The 24,626-nt window shown below is 40.2% G+C and overlaps 1 protein-coding gene across 1 annotated transcript; it reads right to left on the bottom strand.

The window, feature by feature from the left end:
- Positions 1-1,102: 1,102 nt before the first annotated feature.
- naa25 (N-alpha-acetyltransferase 25, NatB auxiliary subunit) lies at positions 1,103-23,455 on the bottom strand. The gene is made up of 24 exons (XM_074690303.1): positions 23,338-23,455; positions 19,561-19,646; positions 17,197-17,335; positions 16,992-17,110; positions 16,832-16,906; positions 16,612-16,719; positions 16,343-16,421; positions 14,804-14,915; positions 14,624-14,713; positions 14,090-14,262; positions 13,890-14,002; positions 13,601-13,808; positions 11,136-11,225; positions 10,852-11,032; positions 10,607-10,706; positions 10,368-10,519; positions 10,146-10,271; positions 9,745-9,988; positions 7,141-7,264; positions 6,986-7,051; positions 6,811-6,908; positions 6,618-6,728; positions 6,396-6,536; positions 1,103-5,219 (listed from the first exon to the last, which is right to left on the bottom strand). The coding sequence occupies exons 1-24, from the start codon at positions 23,393-23,395 to the stop codon at positions 5,097-5,099; spliced, it is 2,916 nt and encodes a 971-aa protein (XP_074546404.1). The 5' UTR covers positions 23,396-23,455; the 3' UTR covers positions 1,103-5,096.
- Positions 23,456-24,626: the final 1,171 nt, after the last annotated feature.

The raw sequence follows: 24,626 nt of genomic DNA, 5'->3' as shown, positions 1-24,626 counted from the left end.
TTTCTGCCATTTCGTTGGCTAAATCATGGGATTTCTTTGCCGTGAGGCCATGGAACTGGTCAGCCAGTTTTTTCCACATGGTTTGCAAGGTCTTCCTCCATCTCCTCTGTGAAGACCCTCTTTGCGTTTGCTGTCCCTGTGTAGCCTGCTACTGTCACTTCCCCTCCCTCTTTCTTTTTTAGGAATCTTCGTCAATATTTCTCTCTGTGGCCATTTTTCCTATGGATTTTCCACCCTGGACTTCGACTGCTGCTCTCTTCAAGGGGTGTTGAGCCCCAGTTTGTCTTCCTGATGTATTTCCTCGGCATTCTAGCTTGTCTATAATGTTATACATATTTAAAAAACAAAACAAATCATTATGTATTACTACACTTAAACACGTTTTACCTCTGACACTTAAGTGCCTCATTGTGGGGTAAGTTAAAACACTGGGTCAATTTACCCCAAGCAGTTTGGCTCACTTTACCCCACAGCCATCATTTTGTTAAAAACAACCTAGCCTAGCAATTCAGGCTAATACCTAGCTACAAGATTCACATGGTTTTATACATTGATAGTTCAGCAACACATTTGATGTATGTTTTAAAATATAGTTAAAATTATTTTGAGTTTATAATCATTATTCGTGATATGTTGAAAATTTACTTTGACGTGCAAAAAATGATTTTTGGAGAATAAAAGTTACTTAACATTTCAACTTGTGTTTCTGTTTACCACAGAGCTTGAAATGAGGCGGGCTAACTAAATCCAGAGTCATGTGACCACTGATTCGTACCGTTTCCCAGAGACAGGGGGTGGGTCAATTTACTCACAGGCTCAACCTCCCCCGTTCTCCTCTAAGGCTCGAAATATTCAATATAAATAAAAACACTCTGGGATTGAGGGATTCCATAACAGAAGATGACTACAACCACTGAAAAAATAATATTTTGTGATATTGGTTAAGTTTTTTTTTTTTTTTTGAGAAAACAAGAGGTTAAAAAAATCTCCCGCAATCTCACTCCTTCCCTACTCAGTCTCAGTCCTTTGCAACTTTCAAGTAAATAAAAAAAAAATGGTTGAGACATATAAAAAACAAACTTTCACAGTTACATTTTTTTATTTAAAAAAGCTTTGACATTCCAGTGTTTCTGTTTTCCATTTTCTAACAAAAGAGGGTGGTGAGATGTCACTCCAGATTGTCATCCATTAATCTGAAACTCAACAACATACAGTATGAAGTCTGATCACATCTTCTCTTGAGGGTCCGCTCAAACAGACATCTTCCATAAAAGGATATCATCATTATTGTTGTTTGCAGATGTGTGTGTGCTGCATAAAGACTAACAGGAGAGACAGGAGTCAGCTTTGCTCACAGTTTCTCTTTTGTTTTGCAAAATGAATAAAAGAGAACAATGAATCACCTGCAGCTGTCCGTCAGAGCTCCTCTGTGACAGTAAACTGCTTCTTCTCTGGGCTCTATATTTATGTATAATAGCTCTGTGTTTTAGAAATGGGCACGGTGCAGAAACGCAATTTGGTTCTTGAGGTCAGCTAAAAAAGTCCAAAGCAAAAAGAAAACAAACACAGGACACATCTCTGAGTATCTAATGCAGCTGCTTAAAAAACAAACACACTGTTTTCCTCTCGCACCGTCCAGCATAGAAAGAAAGAAAAAGTCTGCCTTGGCTTTATTTACAATCAGGTTTGATGTTTGTGAAACACGCCTCCCTACGGTCAAGCTTTTCACGACAGAAACAGAACAGAAAAACCCCAGCAGAGACTCAAAGTGAGCGTCTGTAAAATCAGATCAGATCTCCTACACGTCTCCTCAAGTCCGCAAACATTTAGTCTTCAAGCATCCGACAGTGTGAGGGAATCCTTTTAGTGTAGCATCCAAGGAGTCCAATTCCTTCAGACAATAAATAAAAGTGAAGACTCAGCCCACAGGAGGAGGAGTACTATTTATGAAATGAAAAGTCTTCATTATGAGATCAAAGGCTGTGAAATGAGAAAGTCAAAGTAATCAAATTAAAATTCATAATTCCTGGGGGAAAAAGTCAAAATAATGATTAAGAATTAGAGTTATCAGATTGAAGGTCATGACTCTGCAATAAATTGAAAAAAGTGAAAATAGTTTGGATGTATGAATTTAAATTATGGGATGAAAAGTCAACATCATTTATAGTTGGTAACAACTATGAATCAAAGTCCAACCAAGTTCAGCCTTGAGGAAAAAAGTGAAATCATGAATTAATGACTGAGTTGAGCTAAATCTTCAGATTTCTTTTTGCCTTGGCTTGGGTTAGGTTATTTGTACCTGTGGGTACATTTGGTTTGCAGCGAGATGCCTTGGCACTCTATCCTTTAATCTGGATTTAACTCATCATTTACACTTCATATTTTTTTAAAACAGTCTCAAACTTGAACAGACAATCATATTTTGACTTTCAATCCCTATCTTTTTTCTTAAGCTTGAATTTCATCGTCTAACCTCAAATTCTGGACTCCCATCAGTCACATCTCTGTAGTTTTGGCTGTTTCCACTGAATCTAAATAAAAGTCTAATGAATAGAATGGTAACAGATGATTGTTTTGGTTTTAACTAAATATTCAAGTCAGTAAACAGAAAAGAAAATCAGCCCATTTTACTCAAACCCACACAGTCCTCTTTCATTATAAATAACAGAAAAACATCAAACTTGTACATTTCTGCGGCTGAAACTGGTAAAACTTTGACATCTTGTTGACAATGAGCATGCACATTGATAAATCATTGCACTGAAGAGTCTGCAGAAAATAAACTGATACGAGAGGAAAATTTGTTTTAAGTAAACTTTCATTTTGAGGGAAAATTCATGAATCAGCAAACGCCTCAAAGATCAGAGCATTTTGGGACTGTTTCTGTAGATTTCCGCAGCCGGTAGCTGTGATACAGACTGGGATATTTTCTATGTTAACTTTTTGAAATGTGTGGATATAAGTTGTCTTAAAGTTCCTGATTTTTCCCTGACAGGCTCAGATTATTTTTTCTAAAATTCAAACATTACAGAAAAAATCCCTGCAGAGACAAAGACTTTTATCACTTTTGGGTTGCTGTGACTTTGCTGCTGTAGTTTATTTCCTAATATAGTAAAATTATTTGTCCTTTGAATTACAACTCTAAAACTCCTAATCAATCTATAAACAATTGGAGAGCAAACCTCAAAATCTGCCAAATGAAACTGCATTTTCTCCAATTAAGCACACAGAAGCATGAAATAGTTGGTTCTAGTTCAAAAAGGGATCAAACTCTGAAACCAGAGTTAGCCCTGCTGGGATGTAGACTGTCACAATGTTGGGCATTTGATTTATCACTCTGACTCTGTAAGGGGCAAAAAACACAGCCTTTAAACAAACTTTGTTTTTTTAAAAACAAAGATTACTTTAAATCGCCGCTGGCTTTGGGGATCTACAGGATCAATTCCAAAATTATTTCTTCCTTCGTCTAAAACAGAATCCAGGTTTAAAAGTTTTTGCATCCTTCATTAGCGTTTGGGATATCTTTGAGTGTCATAAATCCTCAAATAGAAACCAGGTCTGTGTTTGCTGTCACTGCAGGGGGGCCTTCAAATGAAGCAGGCTCGTATTAGAGGCAGGTCTTTAAATTGAATCCTTGAAGAATTTGTGTTCAAATTTAAGTAAAAGAAGCCTGATGCATAAAAGGAACACGTAGAGACCTCATTTGAAGAGTTCATGGAGCACATCATGTCGTTTGCATATAGTAAGATGAGTTATTCTGCATTCCCTTGGAGCAAAATGTCATGTAAAATAAAATGAGCTGAAGTCATCAAACAGTAGAGTTAGATCTTAGTATGTGCTGAGAGCTGGTGGCAACTGTCTTGAAGTTTTTGTTATGGACAAACTCTTGCGATTATCTGCCCCTCTGTATGATGTAAACATAAATTATCTGTACATTAGAGCTGTACATGTTACTTTGAAATCACCACAACAACAATCAGAGGTTAATCTGACCCAGCTGCTCTTTGCTCCAGGAAGTAAACGAGATATAAAGTGTGCGGTTTGAGTCACATCTGTCCTGAATCTGCTCTACAATACACAATAAAATCAGGAATTTCCTTATTATCATGTATGAGGGTTGATTTAGTGCCATCAGGGTTTTATTCCCTCATAGAGGATGTGATTTCAGCTGCAAACTGAGCCCTGGTCTGTACTGGAGGATTTAGTGTGTGTCCTGTGTTTAACTGGAATAACATCTGACATGTCAACAAGCACCGACTCTACTACTAATAAGGAGTGAAAAAAACAAAAACAAATAAACAGCGGCAGATAACTCAGGCTTCTTAGAAATGTCCTGCTTTAGAGACCCACTGCTCTTCATAATACTGCAACTACAGGCCAAGGATCCACGTTCAGTCAACACACAAAGAAAAACCAACAAAAGGAGGAAAGGAAGCAGGAGAGGTGAGATAATTCTTCTGTTTGCAGGTAGCAGGAGTCCGTACGTCCATCAGCCGGATGTTTAATCCAGCTGCTAGGATTTAAACCGAGTGAAAAAGCTGAAATCAGCACACTGACATCTCTCTCCTCCTTTGTGCTAACAGTCTGTGTTTGAGATTGTCCTCAGAGTCAGCAGAAACCAAAACGAAGGCAGAAACAGAAGAATAGTGGTTTATTGTGTCTCATATTCTCATGTAGCTGAAAGAGTTGCTCTTTTCTATGTACAATAATTTATTAGATTATCTAAAACTGGTACTCAGTCTTCCTAATTTGCTATGCTTCTTTTTTAGAAGGAGGAGGCGCATCGTTTCCCCTCATGTTTCTGCTTATATCTGCTGTATAAATTCATGGTTTTACTTACAAGCTCGTGTGCTATAGAGTTGCAAATGTTCCCGAGGTGTTTGTTGAAGAAAGAAAAAGAAAAAGAGGCGGGGAGCTCACAAACGCCGAGTGATGCAGGGAGGGAGGAGGTCAGTAACAACCGTGTGCTCAGGCGGGTGGAGACGAGGGGCTGACAGACGGTGGAGCGAGGCATCGAGGGGGCTGATGGTGTGTGTGCATGTGTGTGTGAAGGGGGGGGTTTAGTCGTCTTTATTTTGAGGTGTGTGCGATGGTGTTCAGATCTTCAGGCTCTTTATAGTCTCTGCTCTCTTCTTGAGCAGATCTCCCACCTCCTGTAGAGAGCGCAGGTAACTGCTCTGCACCTTGTCCATAGCAGCCTTCATAAATGACGCCTCGTCCTGGAAACACACAGACACACGACACAGAGAGGGGTCTTAGAGATCAGCTGCTGGAGTATGAAGCTCTGTAATAGTGAGAAGCTCCTTATTCAGAGTCATTCAGATCACTGTGGGTGGGAAGCAAACTTTCTGATCTGCTGCTTGTGTTGCTTAAGCACGGTTTGGAAGGCTGGTATGACTGCGCCCTACAACTGGTGCTTGGTGAGCACCAACTCTTCGGCGGGCCAGAGCTGAGCACCAACTAAGCACCTACTATGTGGGGGGGACCTAGGGCGGGGATACAGTGACCAACGATCAGTGTGAAAAACATTCATTGTTAAAAAAGAAAGCTGCTGGGCGGGTCATCCGCTGTTGTGTTAGAGTTTCCTCTTTCATGATTTGAGATGGAGGCAAAATTAAAGCACTCGTGCCTTTCCTCTCTCGTAGATCTGGTCTATACCTTATTATTCTGATTCTGATTATTCTCTGAACAGACTAAACAGCCTGATGTTGTTTTTTTTATTTACATGACCGGTGTCGCTTTTGCCTCATATTTGTGCGTTTACATTTTTTCCCTGCTCTGTATTACAGAGATCTGCTCCGTTTGCCAACACAAAATATGGAGTATGGAGTGACATACTGACGTTTTACGATGATGCAACAACGTGGCACTGACTTGGCTCTTTGCTTATAGAAAACTAAACCTGTTCTTAGAAAGAACATGATTTGAAACAACTGAGCACTAGCACCAGACAAGCACTGGTGGAAACAGGGACAAGGCTGTATCAGGATATTCACCACCACACTGACACACCCACACCACTGATGGCTTCAGACTTTCCGGGCTGACCAAGATTACACCGCGATCAACTAACATCAGAGCTTTAGTCCAGAGATAATAACATTTCTGATTCTTACTGGTTTTATTAATTTACTATTTATTCCTCATTTATCCGAACATATTACTGCTCTGATATTCGTATTTTGTTGTGTATGAGAGAAACTGTAATGACTGAATTCCTCTTGGATAAATAAATATTTCTGGTTCTGACAGAATAAAAGATGGAGAGTTTAGATCAGTTTGATGGGTTAATTCTCGCAAACAAATTAGAAACTCCTCATTTTTCCCACTTTATGTATTGTTATGACAAACTGTGCACCATGAACATTGTGCTGTCTGTGTTTCTGTACACTGACCTGTGGGAATCCCTCCAAGCTCAAGCTGGCCAGTTTCAGGGCTGTGATGCTGGTCTCCTGCCCCTTTATGTGCTCCAGACTCTGGGTGAGCAGGTCCTGCAAGCTCCCCGTCAGCTCCTGGAAGCCACAAACCACCGGAGGCTGCAAGAGACACAAACCATCAGTGGAAGCTGGCCAAGAAACCGTCTCTGATACATGAAGACGTGAGGGTTAAAAACACACCAGAGCTGTATTAGAGTCCTTTTTCTTCTTCTTCTTCTTCTGTAAACTCGTCTTCAGCGGTCGGAGGATCTTGGCACAGTTACTCGCCATCCACAAAGCTATGCACATCGTCTGAAGAACATAAACATGTCAGAACTTCAACCAATCAGACAAAGGACAGGTTCATAATGACGCGTTAAAGCAGCCGTCTCACCTCGACGAAGAAGACTAGGTTTTGTAATAAGGTGGGCTCTGTTTTTAATTTGCCTTCTTTCATTTCCAATGAGTCTCCTTTGCATTTGTTGAGTATTTCTGAGGACAAAAAGGAGACATGAAGTAAAACAGGCTCAGGAGATCTCTTTAATATAAAGATCCAGAAGTTAACTCACCTTGAAGCTGAACTACTAATGATTTGAAACTGTTACAGATCTGGGTTTGAAGCTCCGACGACTCGTCTGAGGAGAGAAAAGTGGAGGGAAATGGTGGATTAAAAGCATCAGGTGAGGAACTCAAACAGATTCAGGTTTCTGGCGTCTCTTCTCACCTAATCCGACGGTCTCCAGCTCCTGCAGGTGCACAGAGAGCTGGAAGGCTGCAGCCTGACACTGACAGCTCCCACTGGACAGAGCCGAGGCCAGGCGGGTGGAGGGCGGGCCCAGGAATGGATACTACACAAAAACACAGACCTCAGATTTTAATCCAGCATTTCAACAATAATTCAGGAAAACTCCAAAAATATCCACAAAATCCCTCTATACTCCTGAAAAGACAGGGATCAGGCAGAGATTTTACTGTCACATGAGCACATAATGTTTCAGATATGATGACACAAATCAGGGTTCCCGCTCCTTCCCTGAAACTATTTTCCAGGACATTTTCAGCCGCTACAGAGACAAGTTATCACGTCACACACTAATACATTCTCATCCCTGTCATTCTTTGGAAGGGCTCTTTTCTACAGCTGTAACTTGCATTTACTCAGGTTGTTTTTGTGTATTACTTAGACATTTGATGTACCATCAATATATGGCTATAATCTATTAAAAAAAAAAAAAAGGACAAATCAGAGAACAATTCAAACACACCCACAGAAAACAGCGTAGCACTAGGGATGCACCATTCTGAAAATTATGGCCGATACCAATAGCCGATATTAAAATTGTTGTTATAGCCAATAACTGATATTTATGGATATCAATATTGGTGACAAAAGAAAAAAAAACAATCTGAGATGATGTGTCGAGGTAGCTCAGAGAGAAAGAGCAGCACAATTGTGAGAAAGAACGACCATGGAGAGGATCAAAGGATGGAGCGCCCAAGATGAATGTGATCAAAAATGTATGCTTTGTCTGTTTTTTGGATCAAAAACAGGAAGAGAGACATAAAAGAAGAGAGACCACTCTTCTAAGGTAGTTTTGGTGTTAACGTAGTCATAGTAAACAATATTATTTGAGTCTTGAAAGATCGTTCAAGATGCCAATAGCTAATGAGTAAATACCGGCTGATACCGATATATTGTGCATCCCTACATAGCACTGCATTGGCAGGACAAACTGGAGTTGCAGTGTTCAATTAGGCGATTCCAAACTCAACTTTCTCTCCTGTACTTACTGTAAAAATATTTGTATATTTCTAGAGGTGTGAAAAGATATCAATACAGCAATATATCGCAATACTTTGTCCACTGATACAGTATAGATATTCTTAATTCTTAATATCAATATTTTTGTAATAAAAAAAAAAATCATGTTTTAGCAGAGTTTGAAGGAAAATACAACCTCTACACCTCCACTGCAGTAGATAGCCCCCAAAACCTACTCCTCTGTATGTTGCTCATAGACCGTAAAATAAATATGAATTCAAAATATTTACCTACTAAACTTGATGTTATGGTTTTTTATGGCGTACTGTAGACATAAATATTTTTTTTCTATTTATGGATCAGTTGGTTTAAAACTATCTTAAATTTATTTTTCACAGTGTAGTAGACTGATATAATCATAGTTATAGTAACATTTTTTGCAATATCAGATTTTTTTATGGGAAACAGCAAAAGACATCTATCAGTTACACCAACTGACCACATCTTTCACCCAATGATTTCTTTGCAACATTAGTTTAATGTCAGAGTAGCTTAAGTGACAAACTTGACGGACTTGGTTTTTAAGTTAAGTGTATGTAGGTAACTCTGCATTTAACTGTCAGTATCTAAAAAAATAAATAAATAAATTAGAAAAGTTGTTTTGCGATCAAATATAATATATCACAACAGTGTGATATTGTGATACTATTATATTGTGACCCAAGTATCGTGATGTGTATCATATTGTGAAGTTCTTGGTAATACTCACCCCTAATATTTTCGATAAATCACTGAAAAGAGTTTCCTTTGTTTCACCTTAGTTTACTCAACACAACTGGCACCTGTTTTTCTCAAACATAACAAAAATGAAAAAAAAAAATCCCTGACAAAACAGCCAAGCAGCAAAACATCAATTGTCACAAAAAAACATCAGAATGAAATTTATCCTGCAGTGCAAAAAAATCCAAATAAAAAAAATGTTGATGTCATTCTAATAAAAATGTTGCTCGAATGCAGCTTACTGCACACAGTCAACTCAGTTAATAACATGCCCACTATGACTCTTCTCTGCCTGTCACTCCACAGTGGACAGAGGGGATCGTGACCGATCACAGTCACACTTTTCAACTTGCAGTCCCTAGTTTTGTCTCTAGGGGCTGAGTCCTTAACAGGGTCTAAAAAGCTGCTAAATCTGGCAACAAAGTCAAGTGGAAGCACTGGGTTGCAGAACTGCTCTAAGCAGAAATTCAGATTTGATTGTCTGGTTGTGTCGCATGGGATGCTGCTGCAACTAGAAGCAAAAAAGCGTTGTGTCGCAAAGTTGTCCAGAAGACGAGGTGACAACAGACAAGCATGCACATAACTTTCAATCCAGTTTCATTCGCCCACAAGGCAAAGGGAGGATAAATCATTTTTAGGATAAATTCACCGTTTCAGGACATTTGACCTTCTTTCTAATTTTCTATGTTTTCATGCTTGGAAATTTGATTATTCATTTTCTGGATTTTCAAGGATGCAGTGATAGGGTTTTTTAGGGACATATACTGCCTGTGTGTTTAAACTCACTTGTATGTGTTTCTCTGCGAGCTGCGCGCCCGTCTGCAGCGTCTGGTTGAGCTGGGACAGCAGGCTGCTGAGGATCGACGTCTTGTCTGCGACTCCGTTCTCGTTGGAGATCTCAGAGTTCTGCTGCGACGGCGTGTGTCCCAGAGAAGCCAGAGAGGTGAGGAGGCGGAGTGTCAGAGAGCGTATCCTCAGCCACACCGACTCCTCCTCCAGAGACTGACGCCTGTGCTCCTCTGTTAACTCTCTGGGGAAAGAAGAGGGACATTTTATTTTACTCTTGTGATGTAGTCATGACTCTTCTCTAAAAGTTAATGAGCAAAGTGAGGAGGTTTCTGAGGTGATTCTCAGCCCTCCACATGTTCCTCTGTGTATGTGAAACTATCCTGTGACTAATAACTTACCTGTCTTTGGGGTCCCAGCTGGTGAAAACAGTCAGGTCTCTGTTGTCCCTCATGTTGTCCCAGGGAATATCATCCTCCTCTGCAGACAGAGACATGGCCTTCACACTCTCCTCCAGACTCAACACACTGAAACACACACACACAGTCAACTTTAGAAAAGCAGAATTCATCTTCACCAGACAGATATCTAGAAAACAACTCATGCTTTGAGTTTATTCTCACATATCAGCCTCCAGGAACAGGTCCAGCAGCATCCTCTCAGTGCGGACCTGAGCAAAGTGCAGCGATTGGTTCAACCTGTTCCTGAGAGCGATGAACTCTGGGATTTTCTCGAAGGCTCCGTACTTGTACGCCTGGATGATGTACTCTGAGGTCTGCAGGGAGGAGGAGAATCAACCGTCACTGAAACACGTTCAGCTACAGAATCGCTCAGAAATGATCCATGAGGACGACGGACTCACATCTTTCTGGTTGGAGTGGAAAAACCTGAGGGAGAAGTTACAGGACTGGGAGGCTGCAGCAAACTGACCCAACGACTCAGCATAACGTGTTAACAGAAACCTGCGGAGGGAGAAAGCACAGGTCACCTCAAACCCTCTGATGCAGGCTGTAAACCTTTACCTGGACTTGTTAAATCACATCACAGAAACAAGCCCCAGCTGGAGACCCTCCCTCTTTCTGTAGTAAACAGTGTTTGTGCACTGACCCTATGGTGTCGTGCTGGACATGCTTGGCGTCCAGGCTGGAGTAAAGGTCTACGACGGGCTCAAAGGCTCCCAGGTGACAGTAGAGGAGCAGCAGCAGCAGTTTGAACTGAGCGTTGGAGGAGCTGTGAGACAGACCTTCCTGCAGGACACCCAGACCCTGCCACACCATGTTTTCATCCCCTATGACACAGACAAGAGACACAGACAAGAGACACGGACAGGGGACACGCTTTAGAGACTGAGAGAGCAGAGACAATCCAGAGCAGGGGGCAGAAACACTCACCGGTCTCCTTCCACAGGTCGATGTAGACATGAGCTGCCATCAGACAGTACATATCAGAGAACTGCAGCTCGGTCTTCAGAGCCGTCTTTCCTGTTGGAGTTAAAAACAGTGTTAGAGGAAACATCAGAGTTATGTGTTTTTATAGTTTCTGACTTCTTACAAACATCATCTCTCTTAAAACTTGTTTTATTTCTTCTTGATGGTTTAAGGATCAGTTCAGGGAAAAGAGTATGTCCTGATCTAAGAATATCAGAAAGGCCTTAGCTAATGGTCCAGAGAGGAACACAGCGTTTTAGTCTTTCAAATCATCAAACTCTTCTCCTCAAAGAAACCTTTGCTGGAAATAAGCTACCATAACTTTACGGCTGTTGCAACGAAGAGTAAAGGCAGCGGTTACTCATCGACAGTGGCGACTGTTGTTGGTTATATGTGTGCTCGCGTGGTGGTGATAAATGATTTAATTTCATGTAGCGTGACGTTTTCAAGCTGATATGGATCAGAGGATGTTGATCATGTCTTTACTTGTTTACGCAGAACAACCAAACACACAAAGGCTATGTGTGTGTAAGTCTGTGTGTGTGTGTGTGTGTGTCTCTTCAACAGATTTCAGGAGTCTCATGTTCTACCAAGTACACACTCTTTGTGACTTTGTAACCTTTGGAGTGGAGAGAAACGTAACCAGCACGTGTGAGGCTGCTGGAGTTAGCTCTGCTACTGTTAGCTACACTCTTCCAGCCAATATGACATGAAATACCTGCAGCCTCTGTGATCCTGTGTTATGCTGTGATACATGAATGTTTTCTGAGTGTGTTTTCAGTTGTGAGGCCTTGTTGTGGTAGCTGTAGTATTAGTTTATTGTCCCTGTGGGGAAAATCAAGATACTAGGATGAGGTGAAGAGGCTGGCCTTCAGCCTCTTCACTAACAACCACAAAGTGCCCACCTGTCAGTCAACTCAGCCATGCCCTTATATGGACAGAGCTTTCCAGTTTAATAACTTTATAAATGAAAGTTACAATAACTCCTCCCCCATTCAGAGTGAGCTGAGAGAGAAATGATCTCTTCAGGCTAAAATCCTGTTTTGAAGCAGGCTGTCAACATGTTTATTTCTGCTGTGAAGGTCAGCTTTTTCAATGGGTGTGTATGTGGTTTCTGCTGTTTTTGTAGACAGTCTCTAGTGGACATTTAAGGAACTGCAGTTCAGCATCAGCTTCACATTCAGTAAAAGCTCTGCTTAGTTCCAGTGTGAAAAATGTTGTGGAGGGGGAGTTTGAGGTGGAAAGAGAGAGGTGCTTTCTGCCATCAGGTGAGAATGGGAATGAGAAATTCAGTCCTATTATTTCTACAGTCTAAGCTCAGCGAATGCACAGGTTGTAGAGAAGCTGTGAACTGAAATACATTAAGTATTTACATATTTGTAGGGCTAAAACCAAGAAGAAGAAAGCAAAAGAAGCAGTGTGAGAAAAATCAGAGAGAAATCTTCATAGCACTCAGCGTTGTTTCAGAGTATCACTGACCCCTTATGTAGCGGCCACACCAAACGCAAACTCGTGACTTTATCAACGCAAATGGCCTGAGTCTTGATACTGGAATATCTTGACAAGCTGAGGGGTGAACACGCTCCTTTTTTTCTGGTCTCTGTAGAGTACACACTTCGTATCGTATAACTCTGGATGATGACACACCGCACACAGATTATTTTCTCCTCCATCCTCCGGCGGAGTTGGAGCCAGAGCAGGTCATCAAATCAATGATGTCATGGGGGAATGTCATCGCTGATTGGCGGCCACGGCAAGCCTTCACGCAAATTTGCGTCAAAAGTTCAATATTTTGAACTCGAGTGAATTTGCGTCTACCGCCCAAACGCGTGAACGCTCCAAACGCATAAACGCGCCGGGTGTGGCCGTACCATAAGATCTCTAGCATGAGTAGTTTGATAAAGTGCTGGTCTTACTACTGCAACCAACCAATCACAGACAGGAGGGGGCGGGACTGTTCCCCTAGGTAACCAGGTAATGAATGCTTGTCAGGAATCATGTGTTGCAAAAGCAGACAGAAGGAGCTGATAGTAAACTCACACAAACAAATGTTATCTTTCTTCATTGGACTATTGGTTTGTCAAATTTAAGTTTCTGTTTTAACAACTACAAATGAGTAACTTCAGAACATGCCCTGTGGCAGCTGCCGTGTTTTAATTATGAACATTCATCAGTAATAATCATCATGTTGTCTGTTTCCTAGATAAACTGTTGTGTCACCATTTGTGTAACCCTCGTCCTTCGAACAGCATGAAGAAATCCTCCACAGCAAGTTCCTGAGTCACACTCTGGTCACATTGCACGGACACTTGTCTGAGTTTTAAAACTTAATTTTCTGCCATTTGGTTTATTGTACAGTCTGTTCAATCTTATTACCCTGAACTAAAGTTATAACCAAATATTCTGAGAAATTATAAAAGCTTTCCTACCAAACTTCAGTCCGTGACGATAGTGAGCCTTGAGCTCAGCGATCAGCCTCAGTTTTCCTTCCACATCCAGAGCGTGATGCAGGCCGAGCGCTCGGCTCAGCTGACACACACACAGATGTCTCTGCAGCGCCTTCGTGTCGTCTGGAAACGCAAATCCCTCATCTCCCTGCTCGCCCAGAGGAACGGCCTCGCTCAGACGATTAATGAACTGAGAAAAAGAGGAAGAGTCAGAGCCCAGTCTTTGCCTCCAGATTCATCAGAGCAGCTCAGAGCTGTGACCCATGCCTACCTGAACGTGCTGCTCTGGAGAGAGGAGGTGCAGGTATATTTTCAGGTCAGTGATGCAGCAGGGTTTGTCTCCAAACTTCCCAAAGAACTGTACCATCAGCTCTAAAGGCTCACCTGTTTAAAGACGCGCAGCATGAGAAGGTAAAGCATCCAGAAAAGAGTCAAAGAGCTGGAAAATTCACACCTTTTCTAGTTCCTCACCAAGCAGGCTTTCTTCAGGACAGCCCCGTTCCCTCAGTCTGTGCATTAATTCAAGTTGAGCTAAAAAAGGACCTCTGAGAGAGCGCGACTCTTTGCCCTCCTCTCCTTTAATCCTGTCTTCCACAAACCTCACAACTTCAGCCACCGTGTGATGAACTGAGCCCTCCGAACAGCTGCAGACGAGAGGAAGAAACAGAAACGCAGCAAAGATCAATGCTGGGTGATGACAAACAAAAAACATCCTTCCTCCTGGCCGCCCTGCAGAGTTCAGTTTAAAGAGAAAGGTCCAAGTAGCTGAGGTTAAAGACTCAAGGACGAATCAGCTGGTGCAAGATGCTCCGTGCACGAGCAAAAATGATCATGAGCAGGAATTTAAGTCTTTAAAAACACTCTCTGAGACCTCTTATTGGCTCCTACTGAGGCTTTAAATCCAAATCTCTGAACATTTACTCATTCAGAAAATAACTTCAAGATCCAGTATTAGTCAGATTTCACAGCTAACATCCTCCTGTAACAGTGGTTCTGTGTACGTACTGTTCGCCTTCCTCTGGGGGGCTCCACGACTGATCCATCAGGTGGAAGAGAGAGTCAAAGTACGCGGGGTAAAACTGCCAATCATCAGGGCTGGAGACAGACACATACAGGTTTTTATCACCTCAGATAAACTGTTGTTCTTTAACTGCTGAATAAAAGCTGTGAGGAAGTTTAACACACTTTTTGAGGAGTAGCTTGTGTGCTAAGGCGTTACACTCAGGCCAGCGCTGTAGTCTCTGATAGAGCGTCATACACTTGCTCTCTCTGCTCTGCAGCTCGCTGGTCAGCTTCTCTGTGGAAACACACACAATCAGTTCAGTTTAGAGGGTTTATCCGTCAGGGACTAAAGGCAAAAAGATTAATTCTGTTCAAGAACGATTTATCCAGTGATTCACACACAAAGACAACACTGGAGCATTTTGTCCAATGTCGTGCTTCTCAGATTTTACATTTCTTTCTTTATCTGTTAAAAGTTACCATCTGGGATCAATGATTTCAAACATATCTTGTGTATCATGACCTTCCCAATCTGACATTGTGCTGGTGATTAGAGCTGGGGCAGTATACTTTTCTCGTGATTCGATTCTATTATGATTTTTGGGATGCTGATTAGATTTACATCGCGATTCTTCAATATTTACGATTTTTAGTTTGCTTTCTAACACCATACCAGGTGAAAAAGTTAAATGATGATGATAACCTCTACAGAGGTACAGTTAGTGGACAAGTAGAGGGTGTCCATGAATCTGCTCGATTAGTCTCCCCTGACGTAATGGTCGTGCTGCTCTGAATTGAAATTGAATTGTAAAACTGAATCTGCCTTTTGTAAATTGAAATTGAAATCTGTTTTTTTTTACTTAAAGTATAAAAAGAGTTGACTTTTTCTGTGGTTTTGAATTGAAAGTATAAAACGAGTTGTATTTTCATAGGTGAAATACAATTTCAAATTCAAATAAAAATAAATATTGATTCAATTAAAAAAATTAATTCAATTTCAAAACACTAAATTTCATTGCACATCATGCTTTTTCAAATTCAATATTCTAATTCAAATTCAGTTTCTGATGGCACAAATTTAACCTCATATTTTTCTCCCACCCCTACCGGCGGTGAAAGAGACAGCGTTAGAAAGGTGTTCTTGAAGCCTGATCCACTAAAGGATTAAGCAGCTTTCGCACCCTCTAAATTTTTGCAAACGAGCCCAAAGACATCGTCTAAATCCTGATTTAAGCCTTGTCTAACCATGAATCACTATGTATCAAACAAACCATTTCTAATATAACAAAGAAAGTTTTTCCTACAAGACTTCATTTCAGGAGATTTCCAAATCTTACAACTCTTTTTGTTTGGACATCCCTTGAAAAGATAGAAGCCCAGTTTCCCATGCGGTAATGGTTGGGCAATATGACAACACACATTAACTCATTCACTGCCAGCCGTTTTAGCGCATTTTGACCTATCTTTCAAGACCCACAGAATATTGACTTCTATGACTCTGTAAACACAGAAACTATAAAATAAAGAGTAGACTCTCTTCTTTCATCAGAAAAAAAAGATTGTCTCTACCTTTTTCTGTTCTTTAGCGGGCAACGTTCCGCATTGAAATGACGTCTATATACGTCAATGGCAGTGAAGTTGCTGGTCAAATTTTATTTTGGGAGTTAAGTCAAGTTGTGTGATCTTTCAGTCTTTGAGTTTCATAAACACACAAATACAAACCCCCAAGTGGGCCTCTGATTACATCCAGAGCCTCCACACATTTCCCCAAACGCTCAAGGATCATATAATACAGCTGCACCTGCAGACACACAGGAGGAGACAGGGAAAGCCATCTATAACAGATTCATGGTAATGGTAAAAAAAGGTCTCCTTCACTCACCTGGACATGAGGAAACATTTATTTAAATCAAAGTGAGATTTGAATTGTGGTTTATGGAACAGGTTTTGTGTCTTTGTGGAGTCCGTTCATAGAGCAGCTCCTTCCTTACCTCTGCTTCTGCTTCAATCTTCTCCTCTTTGACCATTTTCTCCACCATACGTTCAGCCAGAGGAAGGAACATCGTCTGAGCCAGTTTCTCATCTTGTGCTGAGATAGCCTGAAGAAAAACACAAAGTAAGAGAGTTATTTACAGATTTAAAGAAATAAACAGAAGTTTTTCCTCAGATATAAGTAAATAAAAAAGGACTTCAGAAAGTCTTCATGTGTACCTGCATTACCAGACTCATGACAGACCAGAAGTAATACGGGTTCTTAGGGACGATTTTGTACAAAGCCATTCCTGCCTGTGTGGGGACAAAGAAACACTCAACATCCTGTTTTTTCTCTTGTTTTACTTCAGTTTGAGTAAAAAGATCAGCGCTTTCTCACTTGCTGCATCTTCTTGTACTCCCCGACCCGAGCATACGCCATGAAGAGGTGAGAGTGATACTCCTCGCTGAGAGGAACCTTCTTCACGGCAGCTTCATAAAGCTTTGTGACCAGTTCAGCTGCAAACAAAAGGTATAGAATGATCCAACATGCAGCACTTAAGTTTGTTTGACATGAGTTTTCATGAGTTAGAACGTTTACTCACGTCGATGCATCTCTCTGTATAAAATAGTCAGAGCCTGCAGAGAGTTGTCGTCCGTCGGCTCTAAAGTCGCCACTTCCTGTGCTAAAGTGAATGCTTCATCCTGCTTCCCGGTCCTCTGAAGACCAATCGCCTTCAGGACCTGAGAGGAGGCAGAAACATACACAAATATTACCATTCTTTCTTTTCTTTATGCACACACATACATACATTTTGTTTTGTTTAATATCCCTTTTCCACATCAGAGGCCCTGGTAATAGTGAAGAGCTTCTTCAGCTAGAGAATCATCTAAGAGCAGATGAGTCGTTACGTCACTGAATATATCAGGAAATGCGCAGTTTACAAGTACAAGTAAACTTTTGAAAAAGTGAGATCATCTTTTATTCATGGTGATTTTTTTTCCATGCCAGCTAAGTCCAGATGGACTCAGTTTTCTGGTTCAAGTCATTTTTGGGGTTTGAAAAGAGGTGAAAGGGGCAGCAGATGGAAACCAAAAGACAAAGAGGGGAGCCTAACTTTCCAAGAAGACAAAGTTCATGCAGGTACTTTAGTGAAATCATCACATGGAGTTTTCACAGCTTAATTTGAGCATGAATTTGGTTGCTTCTGCATCATCTGACACCAAATAAATTGAAGCATTTTGTATTAGCATCCTTTACCCCAGTTGCTCAGACAAAGACAAAAAAGTCATCATTTTCAATACTTATCATTAACTCTCAAACTGTTAGGCTGCATTTCAAAACTAATGGAATGATCAAAAGTGATAATGAAAAACTTTCTTATTAAAGAAGAATCTTTTGTTTGGATCAGACTACAACATGACCCCCACAGTTTCTGGTTGCTGTAGTTTAAAAAATATATGAGCAAGCTGCAAATTCTAGAGGTAAATCAGACATTAGTCTGTGTCTCTTGTGTCCTGCAGTACTGTAATTAAATCACACACTGAGGCACCAACACTCCACTGTTGAAGAAATGTGATGTGCAAGAATAGGCCTGTCACGATAATCAATAAATCAATTAACCGAACCATAAATAAAAACGTCCTCGGTAAGTTTGCCAGCCTCGATAAACTGACACGTGCATGCATGTTTGTTTTCCTCCTCTCTTTCCACCAAAGAGGCTGAATGAGAAGATGGCTCACTATGTCTATCTTTCCTAACATCGGGGTGCATAGGTTCTATAGTGGATTTAGCGGATTTATAGCGGAGTCTGTCAAAAATGCGATCTTTGGGGTGAAGACGGGGCTGCTCTCGCGTACACACAGAGAGAGCTGAAGCGAGCGTCCTGAGGGCTAAGGAGGAAACTAATATGAGTGATGGCACGAAAGATACGGTTCTTAAGCCGCCTGCCACAGTCCCAGTGTGAGAATATTTTGTTTTTTTTCAGAATGAACAAAGTGTGAGCTCATGAACACCAACGAGCTGATATGTCGCATTTGTTTGAAAATAGTGGCGACGAAGAAGAAGGGGAGGTGCAGCGGAGCCTTGTTCTTTGACAGTCCGCTCTAACTGAGGCTTTTGGTCTGCAAAGTAAATAGAAATAAAAGCGCCAAATGGTGGACGCTCAAAGACAGCTACATTGCCAAAGAAATTTTTTGGAGTTTTGTTATTTCTTTGGAGACAGGGTCTATGTTTTATTGTTTTTGATTAGTATTAATTATTTTCATTGACATGTAGTTTTTTCTAAAAGAGAGTCCATTTCATTTTCATTGTATTTTTTCTCTTTCTTGCTTGTTAAATCTATTATATTTTTTTGTTTAATTTATTTTATTTAAAAGATCCTGACCTTTTAATTACAGTTAAACACTCTTAAGAAATTAAAGTTTCTTGCTTTTGATATGGTGTACTCACTTTGTTATCCCATTTATCATAATTACATCAATGAAAAATTTGAAAAGAAAAAATCAAAATAATATTGACAGTAATATTGTTTATTGGCAATTATATTTTTGAAAATTACCGTCTTGCAAAATTTGTTATCGTGACAGGCCTAGGCAAGAAGCTTCTGTGTGGACTGAAAAAACCTACAATGAGTAAGGTTTAAATTCTGCAGAAGAGGCTGAAACAAAGTGTGTGAGTGAAAACATGGTTCACTGATCATCAGGTGAGACTCATCTTGATGAAGAAAGACTGCAGCTCTCACTCTGCCGAAATGTGTTTATGTGTTTGTCTTTGTGCATATGTATAAAAGAAACAGACAGCTTGATTGAATATGTGTTATGTAATACATCAGGTATACTACAGTATCATGAGGAGTGATGCAGAGGTGAGAAACTCATCGTAGAGTAAGAACGTGACAAACTGTCTGTATGATGTCAACAAGAGGAGATGCTCCACAAACACAAACTACAGCTCCTCAGTCACATACCTTAGCGCAGTGCAGGTCCTTGTGTTTCTTCAGCAGCTTGTCTGCTTGCTGTATTGCCATTTTATTGTTGCCATTATCGAGATAATCTGGGGAAACACAGGAGACAGCACTATTTCATTCTTGATGTTTATCACACACCAAAACTTTGATTCATCACTGCAGGATGTTCCTCCAGCTTTTCAGGAGGAACTCAGTGTGTTCACATGCAGGAAACAGAGTCTAAATTGTTTTACAATCCAATAAGTTTAGACCTGTGGAGCTGCAACTTTTAGAAAACACATCTTCACTCTCTCCAAGTCCACCCACTTAAAGGAGTAATAAAGAGAGACGTCAAACAGCTCAGTCTGAATCTCATTGCATGCACAAATTCACCGTTCCATCATGTTTACCAGTCAGCAATGATGTACAGTTCATCCAAAAGTGTCTGCAGCAGAAGGAGATTTCATGTAATTTAAAAACAGCTTCTTGGCTCAATATATGGGCGTCTCAAACTTAATTACTATTCACCAGTCACTGGTGTCAGTTCAGCGGTTAGTTGACTTACCCTAACCAATCGCTGAATCCAGGCGAGGTGAGACAAAGTTTTTGATAAAGTAATTAATATTTGAGGCTTCAAAATAATGACTCAAAGTGAATACCAAACATTTAACAGTTTCAGCTTTGGCATTGATTCGTTTCTTAGTTTAATGGGACAGTAAGCTGTTAAACTTTGAGTTCACAGAGTTAATCAGACAAAACAAGCCACCCTAAACATCTAATTTGACTTTGAATGATATTACAGACAATTTAACCATTTTTTCCAACCCATTCCAGACCAAAACAAATCAGTAAATTGATGGATATAAAATTGGTAAAGCTGAGAACTGTAATGTGGTCATGCTGTTTTAGCAGTTTTATGTCATTGGTTGCTTTTCTTGATGATCTCTTAAATCCCAAAGTTGCAGAACCTTTCTGAATGTCTTCTTCTCGATGGCTGTTAGATTTTGGAGTACGTCCATGCAGTCACACACAGAGACGCCTCCATTCAGCCTCCTCAGGACAGCTGGCTGCCAAAATTAACTGAGCCATACAGTTCACTGTGGTTATGTCATTTCTATTCTCTCTGTTCAATCTGTCACCACAGAATAACCAAAAGTCTGCCAACAGGGACAGAAACTGGAGGAACATTTGATGTGAAACTTCGGTTCTACCAGGGGGTTAAAAACTTTAGGTTTCTGCAGCAACACCAAGCGGCTCTGATGCCAGATGAGTGACAATGAAAAAGTCATGTTTGTTTATCTTTGTGTGGTTAGTGTAATGTATTTTAACATCAGCACAGTTGTAGAGTTAAAGCCGCACTGCTGCTTGTGTTGATGAGACAATGCCACAAGAAAGAACCTCATCACCTTCTGTAAATGTGAGTAAAAAAGCTATTAAATTCAATGTAAACAAACAATGCTTTCTCACTCAGCCTGCACACATCTCACCTCCTGAATGGTCTGGGTATGAAGTTTATGCCTTCACACCATTCAGATGCCATCAGATGAAGCTAAGCTATCCTTCATACCCCCTCACCCTTCAGAGTAATTTAATTTCAGTTAAAGATGCATTTTAGATATGTAAGGTAGAGTCAATATACACATACATTGGTCCACAGGAAAGATTTCTGTCGCTTTGCCTTCATCAAAGTGCTGTCAGTGTCAGTGTTCATCCTGGTCTGAGCTGCATGCTCTCCTATAACTGGATAACTTTGTTAGTTTGGATTAGAGCTGACACGATTCCTCGAATGATTCGAGGTACTCGATTACAAAAATCACTCGAGTAATTTTCTCCGCCTCGAGGAATCGTTTAATTTTTAAAAAGATCAAAGAGTGGTATTTCAAATACAGCTGAGGCCATATTAAGAGAGTTTTTAGACCCCTCAAGCTACCTCTTATACAAAATAGCAACTAGCAACAAATCTAGCTTCTTTTCTGGAGTTTGGAGACTAATGGGTCATTCTACGAAACGGGTGCCATTCGGGTCCGCAACATCTGATGAGATGTACAAGGCACAAAAAATGTGTCAAGGTGTGTTTACAAATTTTGGAGCTACCAAAGCAAGTGCTCTTATTGACATGCTGTATCAGAAAATTCTATTTCTTAAAGAGGAAAAAATTTCATTTGAAAAATAACTGCTCTTTAACTAAACAAAAATGTATTTTATCCGATTCCTCGATTAATCGATGGGATTTTTAGTAGAATACTCAAATACTAAAATATTCAATAGCTGCAGCCCTAGTTTGGATTATTTTAAAACTAAGAGCAAAGATAATCTGATCAGATTAGGCACATATTTACCACTGAACGTTGTCAATTTATAAACTGATGTCATGTTTACTTGTCTATTTTTCTGTCTTGCTCTCCGTGTGAAACTTTTTGACCAGGTGTCTCAGTCAGGACTCCTTTACAGAAGAGGTTTTGCATTGCAGCAATACTCCATCTAAAGGTTAGATAAGAATAGTTAAATATGACATAATGTGATTACACATTACATATTTTTCCACACATGGTGCCTGGTTTGTTTTATCAAATGCTATGTTCTTCTGTTTTTCCATATCACAAGATAAATTCCCACAATAAAAGGCCATACTGATCTTATTTTTCCCTGTGGAAAGTTTTATCTTGCGTTTGTTTTTTCCAATTATGTATTTCAATCATATTATCACATGTTCCTCCAGTTCTGTCAAACTTTTCAGTGCCTGACCCTTGCACATAGGGAACAAAAAGACATCATAAAATTTGATTTGCAGTGTCCATAATGTATTTCAAGCACTCAAGTAATCCACAATAGCAAAACATTTTCAACTCTATCCTACACATTATTTTATTTAACCTTTCTTGCTTTGGCTTACCTGCCAGGATATCAATCCCTCTTAAGTAGTTCTGATGATCTTTATTTCATCTGTCTTTTAGCTTTAGTAATACTTTGGTGTAACTAATGTATCTCTTTCTGGTTTGAACTCCAGTATGGTTGGTCCTCTGTGAATACGAGTAAATAAATGTATAAATGTGCTCAATGAGTCACTCTCATCTATAAATAACTGGCAGATACTATGCATTAGTTCCAAAATAACAAGACATGTAATACATCACATTAACTGAATATTATTCAGGTTGTTTAACAGCTCCCTGTGCAGCTCTTTAAGCTCCTCTCATACAGAGTGTTAGCATGGAGCATTGTCCTTATTAAGAACATGATGCTAACTCAGAGCTAACCGTGTTACACTCACATAACCTAAAAACAGCTCAGGAGTCAGACCAGAGACTGACAGCTACATGAACACAGCAGATAAACCTGTCAACCCAATGCAGATACACCTCAACAACCCCTCATCTTCCTCTCTAACAGGTAAACATTGAAGCACCCCCATTGACTGACATGCTAGCTGACACATTAGCATGCTAACTAGCTGTCATGTACCGACCGTCAGAGGAGAAAAGACTCCGAGGAGCCAGTCAGGACTAAAAGAAACATCTGTAGGCCTAACACCACCACCAGCATGTTCAGGTGTAACACACTGCTCCACACAGTCACCCCTGGGTGTCGTGTCCCACCGCGGCTCGGTGGCAGACCGGGTAAGGTGCACTGTCATTGGGCGCTGCGGGCAGCAGAGTCCGTGGTTGGAGCAGCCGGGGCCGCATCGCTACCCCACGACCCCCACAGAGACTGCTTTAAACACATGCACTGTGGAGAGCAGAATAATGTTCACCAGATCTACGAACCCGCTTAAATATAACCCTCCCCAGTGAGGCGTACCGTATATAGGTCTAAGTCTCCGGTCGTTCGGGTCCTGCACATGGCCTCTCGACGCCATGGTGGAGTTTACCTGCTGGGGAAGGGTTCGCGCATGCGCACTCTGAGAAGCATCGAGGAGCGATTAAAGGATTATTATAGACATGTATTTTTTTTTTGTTTGTTTATTTTTTTGCCAGGGCAAAAAGAAAATCCTGATTGATTTTCTCCTGACGGACTGACCATCCTCTGACTGGCTGACTGACTGACAAACCTACCATCCTCTAACTGACCTCCCCTGACTGACCATCATCTGGCTGACTGACTAACATACAGCCTGCAGAGACGAGCTGTCTGTCATCATCATATTATTTTACAGCTTGTGGTCATTATTCATCTATAGACCCTCTAATGGTGGACAGAAACAAAAACCGAAGTGAGGTCCCTGAACTTTCTCTGAACCCCAAAGTACAAAAACATTCAGATACACAAACATAATTGAACACAAAACACACAAAAAAAATTCAAAAGCACAGCTGTAATACTTTCCAGCAGTTCCAGTATTTAAAAGTGTTGACCGAAAAAAATTTGTAATTTTTTGTCATTGTTACAGCATTATACCTAAAAGGACTAGATGCTGCAGTCTGCAGTCAGCAATGGTAGCACTGGAATGTTGCACTAAGAAAACGAGTTCACAAAACAGATACACAGAAATATCTCAGAACAAAACACTTTGACAGTGTTATGTTTTTTGTTCAATAAATTATTAGAATAATACACATACTTTAGGTGGACTAGAATATTTGTTATATTCTTTATCTTGCTTTGATTTTCTAATCTTATTTTCGTTATTCTCTGTTCTTAAATATTACTCTTTTTTTTAGTATGAACTTTGTTAGTCTGTTGTTGTATACCCTGTCTCTTGCTTGCTATGAAACTTTATTTATGAATTTGATAGATCTTCTGTTTGTAAAATATGGTTATTTCAAAATTTGTTAATTTTATTTGTCCAATAAATATTTTTTCTAAATTATTTGTAATGTCAAGTATTTCTGTGGTATGAGCTTTTGTTCATAAATGTTTCTGAATCTACTCTGACACTTCAAAGTTAGATTTTGTGCCTCTCTTTAATTGACTGACCTTAACTCAGAGTAATTATTGTGTTTACCCCCATGAAGTTAAGTGTCACGAATCAATAAGCTACCACTGGGACTGGAATTAAAACTCTCCAAAAAATTCAGATGTTTAAACAGACATAAAAATATAAGTGGTTCAAATTAACTGTGAATGTGTCAGGTGCAATGTTTACTTTG

Source organism: Halichoeres trimaculatus, unplaced genomic scaffold, assembly GCF_033239565.1.
Source record: "Halichoeres trimaculatus isolate MK-OKI-2021-1 unplaced genomic scaffold, fHalTri1.1 fHalTri1_scaffold_16, whole genome shotgun sequence".
NCBI classification, from domain to species: domain Eukaryota; kingdom Metazoa; phylum Chordata; class Actinopteri; order Labriformes; family Labridae; genus Halichoeres; species Halichoeres trimaculatus.
This window is presented reverse-complemented; position numbering and strand designations above follow the sequence as displayed.